This window comes from Juglans microcarpa x Juglans regia, chromosome 6S (genome assembly GCF_004785595.1).
Source record: "Juglans microcarpa x Juglans regia isolate MS1-56 chromosome 6S, Jm3101_v1.0, whole genome shotgun sequence".
In the NCBI taxonomy this organism is placed as follows: Eukaryota; Viridiplantae; Streptophyta; class Magnoliopsida; order Fagales; family Juglandaceae; genus Juglans; species Juglans microcarpa x Juglans regia.
The window spans coordinates 17,575,956-17,599,162 of record NC_054605.1 but is presented as its reverse complement, the minus strand read 5'-3'; the positions used below and the strand labels follow the sequence as shown (position 1 = coordinate 17,599,162).

The 23,207-nt window shown below is 34.5% G+C and overlaps 3 protein-coding genes across 3 annotated transcripts; all 3 read left to right on the top strand.

Moving 5' to 3' along the window:
* The first annotated feature begins 317 nt into the window (after window positions 1-317).
* On the top strand, window positions 318-4,501 carry LOC121237196 (COP1-interactive protein 1-like). The gene is made up of 4 exons (XM_041133822.1): window positions 318-479; window positions 969-1,039; window positions 1,740-1,914; window positions 2,101-4,501. The coding sequence occupies exons 3-4, from the start codon at window positions 1,821-1,823 to the stop codon at window positions 4,230-4,232; spliced, it is 2,226 nt and encodes a 741-aa protein (XP_040989756.1). The 5' UTR covers window positions 318-479; window positions 969-1,039; window positions 1,740-1,820; the 3' UTR covers window positions 4,233-4,501.
* A 4,538-nt stretch (window positions 4,502-9,039) lies between these two features.
* LOC121237234 lies at window positions 9,040-13,836 on the top strand. Its single transcript, XM_041133868.1, has 5 exons — window positions 9,040-9,458; window positions 9,637-11,878; window positions 12,627-12,687; window positions 12,784-13,007; window positions 13,566-13,836. The coding sequence occupies exons 1-5, from the start codon at window positions 9,344-9,346 to the stop codon at window positions 13,618-13,620; spliced, it is 2,697 nt and encodes an 898-aa protein (XP_040989802.1). The 5' UTR covers window positions 9,040-9,343; the 3' UTR covers window positions 13,621-13,836.
* A 1,576-nt stretch (window positions 13,837-15,412) lies between these two features.
* On the top strand, window positions 15,413-19,335 carry LOC121237235 (protein trichome birefringence-like 23). Its single transcript, XM_041133869.1, has 3 exons — window positions 15,413-15,771; window positions 16,333-16,622; window positions 18,300-19,335. Exons 1-3 carry the CDS (start codon window positions 15,546-15,548, stop codon window positions 19,071-19,073), a joined length of 1,290 nt encoding a protein of 429 aa, XP_040989803.1. The 5' UTR covers window positions 15,413-15,545; the 3' UTR covers window positions 19,074-19,335.
* Window positions 19,336-23,207: the final 3,872 nt, after the last annotated feature.

The window sequence follows — 23,207 nt, the reverse complement described above, 5'->3', positions numbered from 1 at the left end:
TTTCTGTATAGCCCTAGAGTGCACATCAAATATGCACCCCAAATATAGACACCAATAAAAATGATTTTTTCTTTTTATTTCAAGTATTTTTTAAATCTTATTAACCATTAAGAAAAATTAAAAAAATATATAAAATTACTGTTAATCACTTACTTAAATAATAAAAAAATTAAAATATATAAGTGGACTACTGCATTTTCCTATTTGAAAAGGTTGCGACACAGCGACTGTACTTGTGGATCAGTTGGATGGCACAAAGGTAATAGATTGAAAACGAAAGGGTGTCTATATTGGAAGGAAGCTCCAAAGATATGCAGCTTCTGAAATTTGGAGCTACAAATGCTTGAGCAGTCTCTTTGTGCGCTCCAATACATTTCCATTGCTCTCTCTCTCTCTCTCTCATCGGAGAGCCTCATCCTTCTTCCTCGGTTTACTCCAAGTTTGATTGTCTGTTTGAGTGTTTTCTCTCTGACTTTCAGGTAATCTCTGGTCCTTTATTTGAATCTCTCTCTCTCTCTCTCTCTCTCTCATGTTGTTATTCAAATTTTTTCAACTGAAAGTCTCGATCTACGAGTGAACTCTTGGTGAAGAACGACAATAACTTAAGACTTTGGACCAAAGGCTCTGGTTTCCGGTTTGCTTTGTCTGGTTTTTTGAATTTGCCCAGATCAGGTTCTTGTACGGTTAGTTCTGATTTTCCTTGCTTGGACTTGCTTGCCTTCCGCTTTCTCGAATGTTTGTTTCATGATTTTTCCAAGTTCTGTTCAGAGTCCCGAATCGATTTCCCCTTTCAGATTCTTCGGTTTTTATTTGACGTATGTTTTCAAATCTGAATTCAATACGAATTCCTAAGTCAAAAAGCAACACTTCTGTGAGGTAATTTATTGTTTGTGGTTTCGGATGAAGCTTTCATATTTTTGCATCCGATTCATTTGTTTAATTTGTTTTTTTTTTATTGATATTTGCAGCTTAGGGTGAAAAATTGAAAATGTTGTGTTCGCGGAAACCGAAGGCTCGCTAAGGAAAAACCTGTTGTTGGGTGAGTAATTCTTGACTATTCTGTGGTTGTGAAGGCTGAATCGTCCCCATTGTTATACTGTTTAATACCGCGTGGCTGAAATTAGAATTTGCTACTGTTCTCCGTTATACAGAAACCAACTTTTTCCTTTTTTGGGTTTTCTTGTGAAGAGGGCAGAAAGCTAACAAAAAGCACTACTCACCTTTTCTTTTTTTGGCTTTCCTGGGGATTCCCCTGCAATGTGCTGAGGTGGCGCCAGATTAGTAACGTCTCCCCTATTAATGACCTGCGCTGTTTAAAGTTTAAACACGGTGGCCGTTAAGGGGTTTTGCTATGGTAATATTAATTTGTTTAGAGGAACAGAGGGGGGGAGAGAACGTATTGGTGGGAGCCATGTTTGGTTCCGAATGGGTTTGGAAGTGGGTGGTGTTGTGAATTTAAGACCGGTGTATCTGTTTTCTTGGTACTTTTTATGCGGATGGGTTTGATGGTACAAAAAAGCATCAGACTTTAGTAGCGTAATTGCCATTAAATGAAAAGGAATTTAGTTGGGAACCAGTGGAAAAAAACTAGTGGTTATAGTTTCCATCTGTAAAGTCATGAACCGATATATTAATGAACCTTTAATTTCAGCAGCTGAAACTGATATTAGGGTGGCCCCTGTCCCCCAAATGCAGATTTAACTTCCATTATTGCGTTAATATTTCTTTTGTTTTCTCAGATTTTGAGCTTCTTAAATCAAGCTGGAGATACCTTGTCTTGACGCCTACTTGCTAAATAAATTTGAGATTCTGAAGAAGAGATGACAAAACATCGCTTCAGGGATTCTATAAAGTCTTTCTTTGGGAATCACATTGATTCAGAGAATAATCAACAACTGAAAGAAGCTAAAACAGGTGATTGTTTATATCAAAATAATGCTGATCCATAGATTTGAGCTTGTGGAGGGTATTTGGACTCAATCAAATTCATAGCTGGAACTGGCTTAACATCAATTTTGAATCATAATTTGTATCTACTGATATTTTCCTTTTAACCTTAATTGATCATCAAATAGAAAATTAAGTTCCCTGATTTTGCAGAAATTGAGGACAATGTGGAAAAGATCTTGAAGCTGATCAAAGACACAGATCCTGAAGGAGATGGTATCCTAGAGAACTCCAAAAAGGAAGCAGTTGCTCAACTAATTAAGAATTTCCACAAACATTACCAGTCACTCTATGCAAGATATGATCATCTAACAGGAGAGCTAAGGAAAGAAATTCATGGCAAACAAGGAAAAGAGAGTGATTCTTCATCCAGCTCAGACTCGGATTCAGACTACTCTCCAAAAGACAAAGGTAGTCAGAACGGACAATTGGAAAGTGAATTTCAGAAAACTAGTGATGGCGTTGGGAAAGAACTTCAAATGGCGCATCTAGAAGTTGCTGACCTGAAGAGGAAGTTGACAGCTATGGGTGAAGAAAAGGAAGCTTTAAATGTGGAATACCATGCAGCTTTGAGCAAGATACAAGCGGCAGACAAAATCGTTGCTGATATGAAGACTGAAGGTGAAAGGTTGGACTTTGAAAAAACAAAACTTTTGACCAAGAATAGTGAACTGAATAAAAAACTGGAGACTGCTGGCAAGATAGAAGCAGAACTGAGCAAGGAGAGAGAGAATTTGATCGTGGAGAAGGAGGCTGTCGTCAGAAGGATTGAAGAGGGAGAGAAGATTACAAAAGGCTTAAGAACTATGGTTGATCAGCTCAAACATGAAAAGGTAAACCTTGAGCAAGAGCTAGAAGATGTTAGACGGGAAGTTGTCAATATAAAGCAGCAGCTAGAATCTGCCGAGCAGCAAGTATCAGATTTAGGCCACAATCTGAAAGCTTCCAAGGAAGAGAATAAATCTCTCAGCTTGAAAATTTCAGAAGTCTCAAATGAGATTCAGCAGACACAGAACACAATACAAGAACTCACGGGCGAGTCAAGTCAGTTAAAGGAGAAACTATGTGAGAGGGAAACAGAACTTTCAAATCTCAAGGATATGAGCGAGGTTCATGAGAATGAATCATCAACTCGGCTAAAGGGATTTCTGGGTCAAATTACAGGCCTGGAACAGGAGCTGGCATTGCTGCAAAACCAGAAAAGAGATATGGAAACACAGTTAGAGAATAGAGCAGTTGAAGCAAAACAACTGGGAGAACATAATATAGAACTGCAAGCCCAAATTTCAGAAATGGAAATGATGTCAAGTAAGAAAGAAGATGAAATTTCATATAGAAAACCTGAAAATTCAGAATACATAATCCAGATAGAAAATCTGAAAGAGGAGCATGAACAGCTCGAAGGTCAGCTTCAGGAATGCAAGTTAAATCTCAAAGTTGCAGAGAAGAAGATTGAAGAAACAGCAGAGGAGTTCCGCTTGATCATTGAATCCAAAGATCAGGTGATAGCTGATCTGGAACAACTGGCCGAAGACCTGAGAAGAGATCTAGAGTTAAAAGAAGACGAACATAGTTCTTTGGTTGAGAATGTCCGCACAATTGAAGTTAAGCACCGCCTCTCAAACCAGAAGCTCCGTGTCACTGAACAATTACTAATTGAGAGAGAAGCAGCTTTCAGAATTACAGAACTGAGATTCCAGCAAGAACAGAGAGCATGTGAAGAAAGAATTGAGACATTGTCTGGAATCATTACTAGCAACAATGAAGCCCATCAAAGAATGATTATAGAAATCTCGGAGATTGTGAACGGTACCATGACAGGGCTGGAAACAGTGATCCAGAAGTTTGAAGAGGACTTCAAAAATTATGAGAATTGTATGCTGGAAATTTCAAATGAACTTCACATTGCAAAGAACTGGGTCGCGGAGACAAATATTGAGAAAGAGCAGCTAAAGAAGGAGGTACATAATCTAGTGGAGCAGCTGCAAGATATTAAAGACAAGGAAGCGGCAATGAGAGAGAGGGTTGGGAAGCTAGAGGTGAAGGCAAGCGAGGAAGAAGCAGAGAAAGAGAATCTGAGTAAAGCAGTAAACCAACTCCAGAAGACAGTAGCAGAGTTGAAAAACACGATAAAAGAAAAGGACGATGGTATGTTGGGAATTGGGGAGGAGAAAAGGGAGGCCATAAGGCAGCTGTGCGTGTGGATTGATTATCACCGCAGTAGACAGGATTATTTCAAGGAAATGCTCTCCAAGGTGACTGTTAGAGGGCAGGGGGCAAGCTAAAGTGCCCGATCATTTCGCATATAAGTGTGTCCTTATGCTTTTGCTCCATAATTGTTTTTATTGTTTCTATTTTTCTTCTTCCTTTTCTATTTTCCGGGGAGGCAGGCAATTTGGTGGATAATCATTTAAGGTGATGCTTGAATATTGATGTTCAGCATATAGTGTAAAATTTTTGGATGCCAACTTAGCGTACCCTGATCATTAATCAAGAATGTATCTACCATTATCTAGCTATATCTTGAAATGATGAAACGTCGGCTTTGATTCAATCTTACAACAGTTCATAGAGGCTGTGTTAAAACAGTAGACTTTTGCTTGGAGGTGGCCTCGGGGTCACCGATCATTCAACGCAAGAGCTATCATCTTCTGAAAATTTTCAGCAGGAAATCTGAGCTTCAAACCGTATTGATATGGTATTGTTTACACGATGAGTTGTAAGCAAGACTCAATGAACAAATAAATCAGTATGATTCACAAATTCTTAAACTCAACTCGATCTTTCTTTTCATGCGTTCGAAGTTCAGTGAGGCTCGAGTGCTAGCAAGCTTAGGCTAGAAAACGAACCAACCCAGCCCAAAACTTCTATACTTGTTGGGGCCTAAGTACAGATTGTGAGACTGACACTTGAACCCGGTCACGACCCACCAGTACATCATTTTACTATTTTAGGTCCCTTGGGTCCACATGCATGTCCAAGGCCGACCCAACCTGCAGCAGTTTGTAATCATCCACGAAAGAATACGCTTCGTTCATTTTTATAAAATATTTTATCTCATCTAATTATTATAATTTTTTTAAATTTTTATACAAAATAATAAACAATTAAATTTTTTAAATTTTAAAATAAAAATAATATTAAAAAAATATATTCTAATAATATTTTATTTAATTTTTAATTTTTTTTAAAACGAGTTATGAAAAGATGCCAGGAGATCAACCAAACCAGTGTAGTAAACGACCCCAAAAAGGACAAAAACCGACCGGCCAATAGAGTTCTGCATTTCTTTTTAGTAGTGATAATCAACGTTATCACGATGGTATCGTTGAAGTTGATTTTTTAACTCTCCAAGTGTGCAGTCATGTTGTGGCCAAGGTTAGGTGGCTTCCTTGTAAACTAATAGGAGAAAAATGGTTCTTTTGCTAAAACTTGAGGATCATGCTAATGCAACAACTCCAACTGCATCAACTTTAGCAGCCCAATTACATCGAAGCACATGTCCAATGGCTTGTTCCATCTGCTTACATGTAAACATATTATGGTCTTAAGAAATAATTATAATAGTAAATAGACATGAAATAAAGCAGTTTTAGGTGACATCATCTCAAGATTTTAACCAAGAAATATAGGTTTCAGAATATACCAAAAAAAAAAAAAAAAAGCATACGAGTTTGTATATATATATATATAAGCTCAAAATCCCTTATAAGGATGCAGAAATGAAGAAAATAGAGGAAGAAAAAGCTGCAACCCTCTGGGACTGTGGGAGTCCTTTGTATGATTCATATGAAATAGCTTCACTTGGCCATGTCCTTGAGCGGCACATGATGGCCTTGCCACTTTTCTCCGGTTCTAACTCTACGATTTCACCATTTACATCGAGCTCAAATTGTGGCCATGCCGTAAAGAAGGAAGGTCTTGATGAAGCAGGATCTGTCGCCAACTCTGAAGCTGGGAGTCACTTGAAGAGAAGGATATTGGACGTGGAAATGAAGGAGACGGCCAAAAAGCTTAGAAGCAGGCTTTTTAGTATATGTTGCAGTGTAGGGTTATGCAAGAAGAAAGATGTAAAACTGAGGCTGCTTGCAGAATCTGAAGGGCTGATTGCCATTCATCATAAGGGTCTCCAAATTGCTCACAGCACGACATAATCATGGTATAAAGTTTAGCAGAAGGCGTGCAGTATAAAGTAATTTCCATCATACTTAAGGGATCATGTAAGATTGTTACAGGATTTCGACCCGATAATATTATTTAAAAGATAAATAATTTGTACAAGTTTCAAATAGACAAATTCCGTACAATATCTTTGTATAAATTTTCTCTTTTTGAGTGTCGTGTTCTATTTGGGATGTAGTTTGGGACAAGCATGCCTCACGATTGTAAACTTTATTGCTTCAAGCCGTGTGAACTTCCACCGTTTGGCTGTTAAATATTAGAAAAATGGAGTAGAAGCCAACGTCGGATTTGATTCGAGACTTTATGTATTTTTCACTTTTAAATGTATAGAAGATTTATATTTTATACTAACTAATCAAAACTAACACATTGTATCCTTCAACTACAATTAACGCACTGTAGTTAAAGGATATGAGATGTTATTTTTTAGAATTTAAAATATAATTATGAAAGAAACTGACAATTAATCTATACCAATTTTATGACTCTATTTGAAGTAAAGGGTAGTTATATAAAATTAAAAATATTTTATTAATACAGTGACGTTAATTATTTTTAAAATAATTTATAAAATAATTATAAAATATGAAGAGTGTCCCACCATAATACAGTGGGAAGGAAAGGGGACGCCGATGCCCCCGGCAAATTCATGTGGGTCTAGCCCAGAATTTATTCACTGGGCTTAATCGAAATTGGCCACTTTTGTTTTGCAATGCTCCAGCACACTGGATGGCTGAATCAAACATGAGTGATTGTTCATTGGAGCCAGAGTTGATTCAGTTGGGGCCCAAAAAGCCCATATTTCTTTCTTTTATAGGCCAAGTTGCGAGTGTCTTAATTAAAAGGTGGGCTTTAGATAGTGGATGAGGGAACAAGCCCATCGTGTCTGAAATCGGACGAGATTGCGAGCTACTCCAAGTTTTAGCTCTAGTAAAATGATTTGGGTTTGCTTAGGAGCCGCAAGTTTTGTACAAATTTAAAGAAGAAAAAAGGTACCAACTTGAAATAATATAATGGATTTTATTTTCTTAAAGGATTTATATGTTTATTATTACTCTATTTTTTTTGTGTCTGTTTAGAAATATCTTTTTTAGAAGTACTACTATATATATAAATAAATTTTATAAAAATAAATTTATAGATTGACGTAACTTTATGTTATACGTTAAATCTATTTTATAATATTGACGTATTATATGAAATCACGTCAATTAAATTTATTTTTATAAAATCTCTTTGTAATTAAAACATTTCTCAAACCTAAAATAATTCTCTCTCTTTTCCATGAAATTGCTAGTTTTTATTTTTTCTTGTTTCTAATAAGTTAGAACTTAGACTTCCTACAATTAATAAGGTATTGGATACGTATGTTTATATATAGAGTAGTGTTATGTGCATTTATAATTTTACTTACAAAATTTATTTTATTATTTTTTTTTAAATTCAAATTTTAAAACTCAAATTTTGTAATTTTTAACATATTAATAATTGACATGTGAAAAAATAAATTTTTTATAAATTTTTCTTAAATACATTTAATATTTTTCTTATGAAAAATGATAAATCCAAAATATTTTATATAATACTTTATATAACAATATTTTAAAAAGAGGTGTATTTTTATAAAATACTTTATAAAATTAATATTATTTTATAAAAATATCTTTTCTTTATAATATGTGTTGTATAAAGTATTTGTGTTTATAACTACTTAAATATAACACGGCTTTAATCATAGAACCATTGAAGTGGGAATCATTGAAGGATCGTGACATTATTGCCAGTTGGCTTAAAGCTAGGTCAAGAAAAAAAGTCCAAAAACTTGGAATAACACGTTCACATAGAACTATGCCGCCTGGCTGACTTGTCTCGATATGCGAACACGTTTTTGACTTTTAACCCGGACAGGGAGGTCCACGTACGGTGTGACATGCCCTTGAGTTTTTATTCACACACTAAGGTCCGGTATGTATTTATAAGTTATCTCAATTCATTTCAATTTATCTCAATTTATTTTATTATTATTTATTATTATTCATTAATTTTAACTTATAAATCTCATTATTATTAATAATTCATCTCACTACTATCACAACTCATTTTAATTCATTTTAACTTATTTTCAAATTCAAACGATACCTAAAATCTCGTTACCTTAAAAATGCCAGTGTTAAAGATGTATAAAGCCTACGAAAGCTGCGTTACATTTGCTGGTTAGTCATTGAATTATAAGGAGCCTGAGAATAGATTTGTTTGTTTTTTTTTGGATGAGATGATATAAGATTAAAATTAAAAATTAAATAAAATATTATTAAAATATTTTTTTTAATATTATTTTTATTTTAAAATTTAAAAAAATTAAATTATTTATTTTAATTTATATAAAAATTTTAAAAAATTATAATAATTAAATGAGATAAAATAAGATGAAATTTACAAACAAAGAGGTCTTAATTAAGCATTTCCTTTTCAACTCTCATAAAAATTATGCTGTGAAGCAACTACTACCTTCTTGTTTATTGAGATCTGAAGCAAGATTAATGTTGACATTGTCAGAATATCGTAAAGAAGTTTATTTATAATAAATTAGAGGCTAATAACAAATGATATTAGAGAAATATTATAAATTGATACCATGGTATTTTAAATTATAAAATTATTTTTATTATAAAATAAATTTAATATATTATATCAGATCATATTAATTTATAAATTTATTTTTATACTATCGTAATCAAAACACTTGTCATGATATTATAATCGGTCAACCTTCATTTTCTTTACCAATAATCAAGGGTTTAAAAGGCTTTCTTTTCCCGATTTGTTCCGATTTCTATTTCTTCAGAAATTACGACAACGTTGAAGTACCAAGTGGTGATGTTTTTTTACTAACCATGTCATTAAACAAGTCATACTACACGTATAAAAGTTGGGGTCGTTGAATTTTTTTATTTTTATTTTATATTGTGGGACTTGGAAAAGTAATTAGTAGTTATTCTCATACTAGAGATACGTGATATCCTCATATGGGGAATGTACTTCATTTCTGCCTCGCATTCTACTTGTCTTCGGTATATATTGTTGTTGTTTTGTAAGTTTTTGAGGTTTTTGATGTAAGAGGTTTGTGGGTTTCGAGGCGGGTTGGGCTTGTTTTGAGCGTTTTGATGATTTTAGTTGGCGTTCTGGTTCTGGGTCTGGATTTTGATGCTTGCTAATGGCCGAGAGGTCCAAACTTCGGTTACTTCGTTGCCCTAAGTGTGAAAATGTCCTACCCGAGCTCCCTGACTATTCTGTTTACAGTTGTGGTGCTTGTGGTGCTGTTCTCCGAGGTACGCTTGCTCTTCCGCTCTTTCTCCTTTCTCCGTCCGAGTTTTATTCTGTTCTTTACTTCTCCCATGTCAAAGGTTCCTTCTTTATGGCGCTCATTTTCTTTTTACGATTTCGAACAGAAATTTATAATACTGTTTTAATGGTTTGGGAGGTTGAATTTTTATTTTGGTTATACAGCGAAGAAGAAAGCACCTGGTAGTGATGGGTTCTTGGAGATATCTGATAATATGTTGGGTAGAGGGGGTTCTGAGAAATTGGAGGGTTTGTCTGAGAATGGTGGTGGTAGTTTAGGCAGTGCTTCTGGGACTGAGAGGGAGAATGATGGGCTTGAAGTGAATATGAAGGAAGAGAGAATCTTCGGAGAAACAAGGGTCAATTCGATTGGTAATTATTTATCAAAAGCCGAGTATAAAGAGGTTCTGACTGATAATGATGGAAATGTTAGGGAAGAGGTTAAGGACTCGAGGCTTGGACAAAATGGTAGAGAGAGAGAAACTAGGTTCCACGGTAGACATGTGGGATTGCCCGGAGGCCGGGAAGACTATTGGGTTCGTGGAGACGGTCATGATCATACGAATATGAATAGGTCCGAGTTCGTTGGTTTGAGTACTGGAGAAAATTTGGCCTGGCTAAGGGCTTCAACAAATAGAGAGCGATTGGGTGTGGAAAGGGATGGGTTTGGGAGCTTTTACAGAAACCCTAGGGCAGTTGCTTCTCAGAGGGAATATCCAACTTTTGCTTATCCCTACGAGGGACCCTCAAACTATCAGCCAGACTCATTTTATGGCTATGGCGAGCAGATCAAGCATGATAGTGATTTTGATGGGCGTAACGAAGTTGAACAACTAGAATGTAATCGAGCTGAACTGCTCAGGAAGTTGGATAAGTTGAAAGATCAAGTTTGCAGATCTCGTTCTGTGGACAATAAACCGTTGGTCCCTGTTGATAGGACTCTGCCTGATCCTAATGTTGGCTGGGATGTATATAAGGCCCCAGATAGGCATCTTCTAAGGCCCCCTTATTTCAATCATACACATGGAAATGAGCCTTATATGAATCTTCATAACATGGGACCAATGAATTCCCATCCTCCTCCAAGGCATGTCATGAATGAGTTTCCTGTATATGATGAATCTTATCAGCCTCAAATGACAAGGAAGCCTCTCCATCAACCACTCAGTCAATACGCACAACGAGAACCTCATGAATACTTCCGACGCGAGTACATGGAATTCAATCAAGATCCATTCACTTCATATCAGCCCAAAACCTTTTATCACCAGCCTGCATGCTCTTGTTCACGCTGTCTTGAACAGAGTTGGCAAGTTCCTCCACGAATTCCAGCCACTGTGTTTGGTAATAGAAGGATTCAGCAGGATTCTATCAATTCAAATTTCTACCATCGTGACGAACTTGGGCCACAAAGTTACAATTCTCGATTTGCTAGTCCTGCTCAGTTGACCTCTAGGGATCCACTGATGCATAAAGTATGTACCGGTGAACTTGATTCAGACACTGATGGTCTTGGTCATATTCGTCGGAGACTAGAGGTGGCAGCCCAGGGGAATAGGTTGTGTTGCCATCCTGTAGCAGATGGTGCCCCATTCATAACTTGTTATAATTGCTTTGAGTTGCTGAAACTGCCTAGAAAACTCAAAACAACAGAGAAGAATCGACAGAAACTGCGGTGTGGTGGCTGTTCAACTATAATAGTGTTTGAAATTGTGAATAAGAAACTAATTATATTTGTTCCTGAAGAAACCAAGCAAATATCTGCTGAGGCTGAAGACGGTTCTGAAGTATTAATAGAAAGCGATCCAAGTTCTGATGGTTGTTTGGATGCTGGCAACATCCACTCCTGCTTGGTGGATTTTCATAATTCTGGTCATAACTTAGATTTGACAGATAACAGACAGGGTCCCAAGACATTGTCTATTTCTTCTTCTCCTGAGGGGTGCCCAGCTACGTTGATTTTGCAGGGAAATGTTTCTCACACCACTGAGCAGCCCTTAAAAGATGACTTGTCTCCAAAACATTCAGTGAGCAAATATGGGCAGGGAAACAATAGTAAACGTGTGGACCTAGACAAGGAGGCCCTTGCTAGGATCACTTCTTGTCAAAATTCTATCGAAGATATGCCAGTGGCAACCGAGCTGGATGTTTCATTCAATGATTATCTTAATACATGTCTATCTCAAGACTCTGTGGAGGTAAGCAAGGAGAAAGATCTACCAAAGACCAACAAAAGTTCTTCATTCTTTGTGGGTTTTATCAAGAAGAGCTTTAGAGAATTCTCAGCGCCTACTCAAAGCCTGGAAAATGAAAAACTTAATGTTTCAGTTAATGGGCATCCTATACCAGACTGTCTGGTTAAGAAGGCTGAAAAGCTGGCTGGGCCAATCCAGTCTGGAGATTATTGGTAGGTCTATGTTCCAATCACAATCTGTTGCTGTTTTTATCTCTTATACAACATGCATATCTTTGACGGAAAACAACATTGTGAATGGTGCAATATAAAAGATGACAAAGTCCAAGATTGTTGGCTATTAGCCTGTTTCAAATTTAGGAATTAATATTACAAATATATGCATAGTTAATTTTCAATAATGAACTCTAACCTGATGACCAAGTAATTCTATATGGTACAAAGTTGAAAAAAAAAACATCAGATTTCTTACATAGTTGATAGTGTATTTACGAATTTAGGCTATATATATTACCGGTCTTTCACAGGCAGATATCAGGGATGGTGTCCAGACAAGCATTCATCGTGAATAGACTTGTATTCTCTCTTGTTTGTGCGAGACAAGAGATAGCTTGGCCCAAAATCCCTAGCACTTTATGGTGTGCATTATGCAATGACTATCTTAGAGACGGCGGTTAACCTATTCCTCTTAAGTATTGGCTTGAACTGCTCTTATATTTTGTAATTAATAGCTAAGATCATGGTGCCTACAAGCATTGGTGTTCCTGTCATGGTTGCTGAACTTAGGAATTTAACTAGTATAATTATCCAAAGCTTTTAGATCTTGATGATCAGGAAGAATTATGATCATGTGCACTTATTCATGTCATATTTTATGTTTAGTAAATACATTGACTGATTTTAGTTTAGCCGAAACAATAACAACTTTTTCCTTTCTGGTTCTTTCATCTGCTTTCATCAGGTATGATCCCCAAGCTGGATTCTGGGGTGTGATGGGCCATACTTGCCTTGGCATAATTCCTGTAAGATTTAATGCTTTGTGGTTTATAAATTCACTTGTTTGGTGTTGGAATTTAATGTTACAAATAAAAAATATATATATTTCTGTTGTTTTACAGCCATTGATTGAAGAATTCAACTATCCCATGCCAACAAATTGTGCTGGTGGAAACACAGGTGTCCATGTGAATGGGAGAGAGCTTAATCAGAAAGATCTAGACCTGCTTGTCAGCAGAGGACTACCACCTACAGGAGATAAATTTTATCTTGTTGAGATTTCTGGGAGAGTTGTAGATGAGGACTCTGGCAAGGAATTAGATGGCCTGGGCAAACTTGCTCCAACGTAAGTCCTGATGCTCGTCTACAATTCCCTGGAACATGCTTGAAATCGTAATAAAATTCTAAAACTAGTTGTCAGGATAAAGAAAAGAATCAAATCTCTTGAGCTTTGTATTCCATTATCATAAGAGGTGATATTTCTTCATTAACACCATGGATGATTTCATTTTGCATTGATTTTCTTTCAGCAATTTCAGTTCTTTTCTTTCTTTTGTGTATGCAAAAACTTGATTATTTTCTTGCTTGCAAGTCATTTCTTCTTTCTAAAGTGCGAATGCTACCGGCTAAAATGTTCTGATATCCCACCATGTGGAAGGCTCAAACGCAGATATCACTTTATTTTTTAGAAGTAGCATTTTTCAATTTAATTTCCAGTTTGCCAATTCACTTAATGCTTCTCTTCTCACTCCATGTAAATTGCATAAAAGCTATCAATTCCAAAGCGTAATTTGTTGGATAAATATTCCTTCAAAACCACAAATTTCTCTAATCTGCATTTTTTTTTTTTTTCCTTTTTAAATGTGAAATTGCTTTTCATTGACCGTTGGTCTTGTTTTAACAGGGTTGAGAAGGCAAAACATGGATTTGGCATGAAAGTTCCCAGAAGGTTCAGGTGATTTCTGATTCTGTTGGTTTTGATGGTTTTAGTCGCGAGTGCTTAAGTTTTCCCCAGCCAAAGTTATTCAGTTCTAATGGTTGATGCAAGATCAAAATCTGTTGTAACATGTATTTGTAAAAAAACAAGAAAATCATCAAATTACATATGTTCTTATTCATACATATGGATCTCTTTGTGGGTAAAGCAAAATACACTGGGCAAATTGTCAGGTGCATCGAGCTGAACAGCTAAATCCATGTTAATCATTCAGCATAAGTTACAGGATTTTTCATGTCAAGCATTCAGCAAGTGGCTTATCCTCTGTAATGTTTGAACCAACACTAGATCCTCTAAGCTTCTTCTTGGGGGCATAATGTTGATGACACATATAAGCTTAGCACTCCAACATCACCATATTATTTAGGCTTGTAATGTTGATATGTTGTTCAATTTTTGTAGCATAAATAACAAGGGTATAAGTAAAGGTGACTCTTTTTTATTTTTTTAATCTCATGGTTTTTCTTTATTTTTCTGTGAAAACTACATGCCACACTGCCATGCAGAAATGGGGAGAAATCCGGAGTGTACTAAAAAAAGGGAAAAAAACAGAGAGGAGAAAAGATATGACAGTGGATTATTTTACTACATTAATTCCTCTATCAAGTAGCCATCATCCTACCATAGAAAAAGTTAAAATTACTTGCGCTTTTTCCCTGCGCGTCCACAATTTATTTCATTAAAATAAAATTTGGACCCTAGACTTGGGTAAGAAATTTTACGAATCTTGTACATGGGTGAACATAATTTTAGGCCTCGATTGTTTACGTAGATAGATGAGATGAGATTAAAATTAAAAATTAAATAAAATATTATTAAAATATATATTTTTTAATATTATTTTTATTTTTAGATTTGAAAAAATGAATTATTTATTTTATTTTATATAAAAATTTAAAAAAATTATAATAATTAGATAATATAAGTTGAAAAGAAATATAAAAACAAACTATACCTTAGATATCTTTTGATTAAGCTGTGTTTTCATAGAGGACGATATGATTTGGTATCATTAAAATTTAAAATGGTGTCTTGTACTGGATTTATTTTAAGAGGAAAAATAAAAATGACCACAATAATCCTTTGAATTTGTTCAGATTTCAAGAGTAATTATTTGTATAAACTTTAAGGTATCGTTTAGATTTAAAAATGAGTTGAAATGAGTTGAGATGGGTTATGAATAGTAATGAGATGAGTTATGAATAGTAATAAAATTTGTAATTTAAAATTGATGAATAATAATGAATAATAATGAGATGAATTGAGATGACTTGCGAATACAAACCAGGTCTAAAATATATAAATTTTGCGTAATTCTTTTATAAAAAAAATAAAAAGTAGAATTTACAATAAAAAAATGTAAAATAAATTACAAGACTTACATACTTCAAACGCATTATTTAAATCTCAAATTCAATATGTGATACATGAGAGTCGTTTTAAATTTATAAAAATTATAACGATGAAATAAGATAGGTCGAGAACAATTTTAGATTATATACAGTTATCGCTTTTCCTTTGTTACATTCGACGCAACAATTATCGTCCACTTGTTGTATTAGCCACCAGCTCAGTTGTGTATATATACACAACAGAAAAACTAATTTTTCCCATGTTTTTATTTTTTTACACTTTTCGACTGAAACCGTTCTGTTTCAGTTCCGAATTAATAACGGACTGCAATGTCGGTCACTTCGATCTGCTCTCACACTAATCTATTTTTTTTTTTTTTTTTTGATAAATGCTCTCACACGAATCTAGATATTGGAGTTTGGCTGAAAAGCCGATGATTTAGGCACAGAAACGAACGTCATCTCAATTCCAAAACTTTCGCTTTTACTGTCCGAGGGAGAACTCATAGCAAATAAGTCCAGTTTGGGTTAGAAAATGAAGCTGAATTGTATGCAGTGGCTTCGAAACAAGCAGGGCCATATGCTCCTGCAGTTGGTGGTGGCCATTCTGTTTATGGGTCTCGCATTTCGTCTCGTATTCTTTCGTTCCACAAGACTTCCGCCTGTGTTAGAAGAAATCCCCCTTGCCGAGAAAACTGAGCTTGCTGAGCCACCCCTTTCTGTGCAAGTTCAGGAAAATGAAGATCAGGCTCCTCGCGAAGGTAATCGAATTTGGCTAATCTTTGTTGGTTAATTTTTTTTTTCCATATTATACTTTTGCGATGCACCAGAGGGTAAAATAAAAGGGAAGTTTCCATTCTTGAGAAGTGTGGCTTTTAGGTCGTTTAAGATCTATGCACCATCAATTAATAATTTTGAGGTTTGAAATTTTTTCTGGGTTCTGTCATTATTTGTTCTTGAATAATGAAGTTGATTTCTCTCTTTTCTTCGAGTCTAGATTCGATTGAATTCCGGTGGATCCAGTAATGCCTAAATCTAGAGGAATCTAGCAATGCAATGATTGATTGTGTTTTGCAATGTAATGCTGATGATGAAATTGAATCTCACAACTAAGGAATTGCAGAAATTAACTTGTATAAATCATCATACTAATTACGGTCGACTTGGGGAGTTGCACTCGGCAGAATGCCACTCGAATTGCACAAACTACTCCAATCAAAATTGATTATTTTTATATTTTCGATTCCCCAATCAAATTTTCTTGATTCTCTTATAGTTATATTGTGCATTTCGTATTTAATGGAAGTAAAGTTTGGTTGCAGAAAATGTTGAAGAAAAGTGTGATCTTTTTACCGGGGATTGGATACCAAACCCATCGGGTCCACTTTACACTAATCAGAGCTGCTCATTAATTGAAAGTCATCAGAATTGTATGAATAATGGGCGGCCTGATACAGGGTACCTATACTGGAGATGGAATCCAAGAGATTGCGAGATACCGCCTTTTGATCCAGAGAGATTCCTTGAGAAGATGAGGCACAAAACATGGGCACTAATTGGTGATTCAATATCTCGCAACCATGTGCAGTCATTGCTCTGTATGCTCTCAACGGTACTGGTTATTATTTTTTTTATAGTATATTTGAGTGTTGGATTTGAATTGTTGAACAAGAAGCTTAATGGGTCCTGTCCTTGCCATGTACTTCTTTTCTTATTACATATGCGGCTTGTGTGGTGGATCTGTTTTTTTCCTGACACCTATTATCATTTATTATTATTTTTTTTATAGCAAACTTCTTTACTTTGATTTGTTTAAAATTTTTTAGTTTACATAAATGAGATCCCCATGAAATATCTGTAATATAAATTATAATCATTAGATGGTGTATGCTGCTTCCGTTCCCCAAGGCACTTTAACAATTTGGCTTCTGCACTATGACTGTCTCTGTAATGTCTACTACACTACTAGTTTGTATTTAGCAATTCTTGTTCCCGCTATCTAGTTTATTAGAGCAATGAAGGTATGGAACCATCGTGTGAGGTGTTGAAAACATCTAGATGCAAACGCACACCCTTTTCTCACCCCCACATGCATGCAGACTAGATATTTTTGCACTGATATTGATATAGATTTTAGAATTCAGGTACTTTGCAAAATGGTTCCTACATGCCTGATATGATATATTGGAAGGGAAATAAATAATAGAAATTTTTGGGATCATAAACAAGCATTGGAAGAGTTCAAGACTTACTTTTTCAGAACTCTGCTCCTTTGGACAGCTTCCACAAAATTTAATGGGCTAACTCTCCCTGATTTCCTTGTTTCTTCTTTACTTCTAGCTAGAGGATTTTCTTGTACACCTCGTGTACTTGGAATGCGCTTTATAAGCTTTTTAATGAAATTAGCATTATTTATCAAAAGAAAATAGGGGTACTAATATGGGGATGGTTATCAGCAAAGTTCCCTTCTCTAATTAAGGGGAATGTGAGGAGTACGAAAAGTTGTCTTCCACCATTTCCTTTTGTGGGTGCTTGTGCCTATTATATATGGAATTTAATTCCTATAAACTGATTCATCTTCTATATGTTTGTAGTGTAAGGTTATGATAGCTGCGTAAAATAGATTTGAACTTACTGTTACTTTTATCCACAACAACATTTTTATCTCTGTTACTTCGCATTGCTATTTGTTGATAGACAGGATCTATATGGATTTGCATTTTCTTCGATTGGTAGTTTTGTACAGTAGCTCATGATTTCATTCATGAAGGCCCACTTACTGGTGACTTTGGTCCGTACTTGACAGATATTACTTCCGCTTGGTGTAGCTGCTTTCCATAACTCAAGGGGTCATTCCCACTAAAATTTCATGTTCTTTTTATATAATTAAGACTCAACGAGAATTTTTCATAAGCTTAATAAATTGCGAGTACCTATCAAAAATATAAATTGTGAGTGTTTGGATGGTGCTGTTCTGATAAGTCTTTCCTGAATTTATCAAAAAAAAAAAAAAAAAAACTTTGAATTTGATAATTGCTAATTTTTACTTTAGTTTTGCCAGTTTATCAAGCATTGATGATCTTGAACTACTGTTTGCATCTTTATTAATAGATTGGCATTCATTCTCCGATTTATAGATAAGTGCCAAGAATGTTTATTGATCTACCAAGTGACTTCATGATGGTCGATGATTCTTGTTAGGCAGAATGATGTGAGCGATTATATCATTTTCAAAAGACATCACTAGAGGATTGTCTGACTTATTCAATTGAATTATTACGTTCTTCAGGTGGAACAACCTCTTCAAGTTTACCACGATGAAGAATATAGGTCCAAACGATGGCACTTCCCCTCATACAACTTGACTATCTCGGTAATTTGGTCCCCTTTCCTTGTGGAAGCTGCTATTTTTGAAGACTTCAATGGTGTTTCAACATCTGAAGTTGAGCTGTATCTTGACAAATTTGACAAGAAGTGGACGGAATCTTACCAGAACTTTGATTACATAATATTTTCAAGTGGGGAATGGTATCTCAAATCCGCAATCTATCATGAGAACGACACCATTGTGGGCTGCCATTACTGTCCTAAAAGGAACTTGACACAGTTGGGGTTTGTTTTCGCTTATCACAAAGCCCTCCAGTATGTTTTCAACTTTGTTGCCACGTCCAATCACAAGGGCCACATATTTTTTAGGACTTCCACACCAGATCACTTCGAGAATGGCGAGTGGTTTAGTGGGGGGACTTGCCCCAAAACAACACCAGTCAAAGAAGGGGAGATTGCATTGAAGGACTTGAACAGGATTTTGCGCGACGTAGAACTAGAGGAGTTTGAGAAGGCAGCGGCGGAGGCTTCCCAAAATGGCGTGAACCTCAAACTTCTTGACCTGACCTTGCTATCATTGTTGCGGCCTGATGGGCATCCAGGTCCATACAGAGAGTTCCATCCATTTGCAGGGGACAAAAATGCAACAGTTCAGAACGACTGTCTGCACTGGTGCTTACCTGGGCCAATAGACTCCTGGAATGATGTGATAATGGAGATTGTGGTAAATGGTTAAGAAATTCAAGCATAGTTTTGATGCATGAAATATATGTTTAGCCATTTCAGGCTATGAGAGAATATTGGATGAAGATTCCTCTTGCCAGACCTGCAGACAAACAAATGATAGATTCCTACCATCTCTTTCCAGGCATTCTGTGCTGCGATTCATTTCCGCGTCAGGACAGCTTTCACTTGGGTTATCGGTGAATTTAATCAGAGGATATTGGTTGTACTTTATCATAGTTGACTTTATTTATTAATCACAACTTCTTTATTTATTTTTCTCAGCATGATCACAAATTCACTGCTAATTCATGACATTCATAATAAACGAATCAATTACAGATTAACCTACAGAATCTTCAACTGATCGACATGCAATCAAGAGCTACTTGGAGCTCTCATGCTACCAAGAGCTATTTGGAGTGACAGCGAAATGGTTTAGAATTGATCTTTAACTCCAACTCATCAGAGCCCATTTTTCGGTTGATCTTTAACTCCAACGTTATATGGATTGAGATTTTCTAGAACTTATTGACCTTATATATTTATAAATATACAGATAAATACAACTAAATATTGTTTGTTTAGATATCTTGAAAGACCCAGTGATTTTTTTGTTTATATTTTACCCTGAAAGACAATGGAAGATCAGTAAATCATCATTAATATATATATATATATATATATATATATATATATATATATATATATATATATAGTTTGTTAAGAAATTGATACAATCAATGGGCAATGTCGTGACTTGGGACGAAGTTACCATAGAAGGAGCCAAAACCATTCCTTCCAGTCTCTCAAACGGTCAAACCCCTCCATAGGAGAATGCCTGCTTGCATCTTTAGTCGATCGAGGGAGACGAACCTCCTTTTATATATATTAGGTGGAATTTCGTCCTCTTCCCCTCGGTGCAATCCAGCTGGACCCCACACTAAAAAATTTGACTTCTCTTCTTGTTCTTAATTGTTGGATTATAAAAGTTAATCGTTATATACATAGATGTGCGTGTATGTGTATATATATATATATATATATATATATATATATATATATATATATATATATATTATGTATTTATCCCAATCTCTATCAAATGCAATAAGATCAATATTCTCAAAGGTTTATTCTAGATGATAATAAATAAATAAATAATTTGTACAAGTTCTAAATAGGCAAGTCTTACTTAAATCTTTGTAAAAAAATAAATTGCACCTTAAAAGAGTATTAACAAAACTATTTTTTATTAGTGAAACTTGAGTATTAATACACATAAATATATTTTCACAATATTTAATAATAATATTGTAAGATGAGGGTATTTTTATAAAATAATAATATTTTTATAAAGAGTTTTATAAAATTACTCTTTATTTAATATATTATTATGTAATGTATTGCATAAAATGTTATGTATAAATATTTTCATTTTGTAGTTTCCTATGTACGATCGACAACGACAGTAGGGGGCCATTCGGGCCGCCGTATGAATTATTCAAGCAAGGGGATAGGGTGGTGTTCGAGTTTGACTTTGTGTATGATATCCAACAACAATTAATTAAAGGTTATTAACTAAACGGGTACCCTTTAATTAAAGATCATTTTCTTCCTACGTATATGTTAAATATTTATCTATAAAGACATGTGTTAGAGATAAAATTGACTAGGTTCAATCTATTGAAAATCTATCACTAATAATAAAAAAATTGATGAAGTCAAAAAATAAGATAAGAGAGAAAAAATAAGGTAAGAAATAGATAAATTAAAAAAAGTTGACTCAAACTCCTAAAAAGAAAAGATTTACAAGACAAGTTAGACTCAATTACTCTAAGAAAAAAAATATATTTATAAAAGGAGGAGATCTCTACAAATGATCAAGACTCTCCACAACTTCTCTACGCATATACTCCTCCACACACAGTCACTCCACAGGATCTTCCTTTAAGGGGCATCGTCTTCAACCTCTTGAAATCTTAATTTTCTTCATTGTATTGAGTGATATATGAGGTTATAAGATTGTAAAATTACCAATCATAGTAGATTTTGTCTCCAAACAACTTGTAGACGTAGGCTTTTATGCCGAATTACATAAATCTTTGTATCTCTCTATTTAGTTTTATTTACGTGTTTACTGCTTATTTTATGGATGAACGTGAAGAGTACCGTATCGACGCCTAAATCATTATCATGAGTTAGGAATAATTCATTCCTCCTTTATGACCTGTTGTGTAAATTTTAGGTATTAACAACATTGATCAGTTTTAGATAAATTAAGTAATATAATTAAATATATTTCCACATATAGATAAATTTAAAGACTAATTACATAGATCTATACCTTCTGACAAAAACTAGACAACTCCAGTTTTAAAAAGTTACAAGTCTCACATATAAAAATGTGTTAAGTTGAAAAATGTTGTGGATCTTACATGTAAGGAGGTTTTGAGTTGAGATGATTTTAGTAATTTGAGAGTTAAGTGTTTATATGTTAGACTTAGCTCAAATTTAGACTGAGCTCAATTGAGTATTATAACTAAACGCAGCCTAAGAATAAGCTTTTTCATTACTTTTTTATTTTCCAAGAAAAGGCTAATTAATTTCGTTCAGCGGCTTATATTTTTGGGATCAACAACAACAACAACTAAGGCCTTGTCTAGATGACGAGCTCAACTCAATTTATTTTATCTAATTATTATAATTTTTTTAATTTTTAAATAAAATATAATTAATAATTTAACTTTTTCAAATTTAAAAAAAAAATATTAAAAAAAATATTCTAATAATATTTTATTTAACTTTTAACTTAATTCAATTCACTATCAAACCTCCTTAGGCAACTAATGATCAATATTGTTTTCTCAACAACAAAGGTCGTGATAAAAATAGATTCACATGATCCAAGCAGCTCTCTCGTAACAGCATCATAAACATAAAATTAATACCTAGATTTTATACAAAAATAATTATATTTAAAGACCTTTACACCGTATATAATTTATGTGGGATAACTTGATTTAAAAGAAAAATTTTAAATTTTAAATTTTACAAGTCAAAATATGATTTGGCATAAAACACTTCAAATAGCACCGCTATTTATATAGATATAATTGACGAGGTTAAAATATATATTTTATTTAGGATCTGCTGCCGGTAACGATAAAAGGTACGGATAGCAGGACCAAGTGCCAAAAAAAAAAAAAAAAGAGTATCGGTCGACTTGTGGTCCAATTCATCGGTCCCCCAGCATTGTTTTTTTGGCCTTATTTTGGCTTTGCGTTGACGGAGCAAAGGAGCTGCCGGCCACGGGTAGTCTTGGCCCTTGTACATTTGAGCGAACTAATTAGGGTGATGCTACACTAATAATCCTCTCCGAACAGAAAAAAGATTTTACTTTAAACATTTTTAGAAAATACAAAAAATTCATAAATTTATTAAAAAATATTTTCTTAACTATTAAGTAAAAAAAAAAAAAAAAAAAGTCAATACAAAAAAAAAATCGGTGATATTAGTCGGTAGAGTAGTATTTTCCAACTAATTATTCTAATATGATATGAGTAATTGATATTTTAAAGAAGGTGGCCGTTGACTGGACGTGGGCATCAAGGATCGATCGGTGGATCCTTTGAAGACTCCAAACGGAGATCTCATGTATTTTATTAATTGTTAGTTATAAACTAAGGTAGCTTTGTATTGCACATTACTCATGTAAGACACTACCTGTCCAAATTAAGTTCTTAGAAAATGAATATCAAAATAATTTTGAATCTCGATGTTTTTGTTCTTATACACAAAATATTATTAGCCAACATTCATTGGCTGGATATGATATTGCTTGTAAATTAACGCAACCTAGGTCGGGGTTGTTTGACTGAGATGAAGCTGCTACTCGACAATTACTCCATCCCCATCATGCCGTGCCTGTATACGCGACCATGATTCATCTCTTAATAAAATAGTTAATGAATAATAATCAAATAATTTATAAATAATAATAATAATAATAAAAAACTGTTTATAAACGTTAATAAAATGCATGGTAAACGATCTCACCAACTAATTAAACACAAGCTAAATAGTATAGTGTTAGGTTTGGTTTGATTCTATAGATAAGATGTGATAAAAGTTTAAAATTTAAATA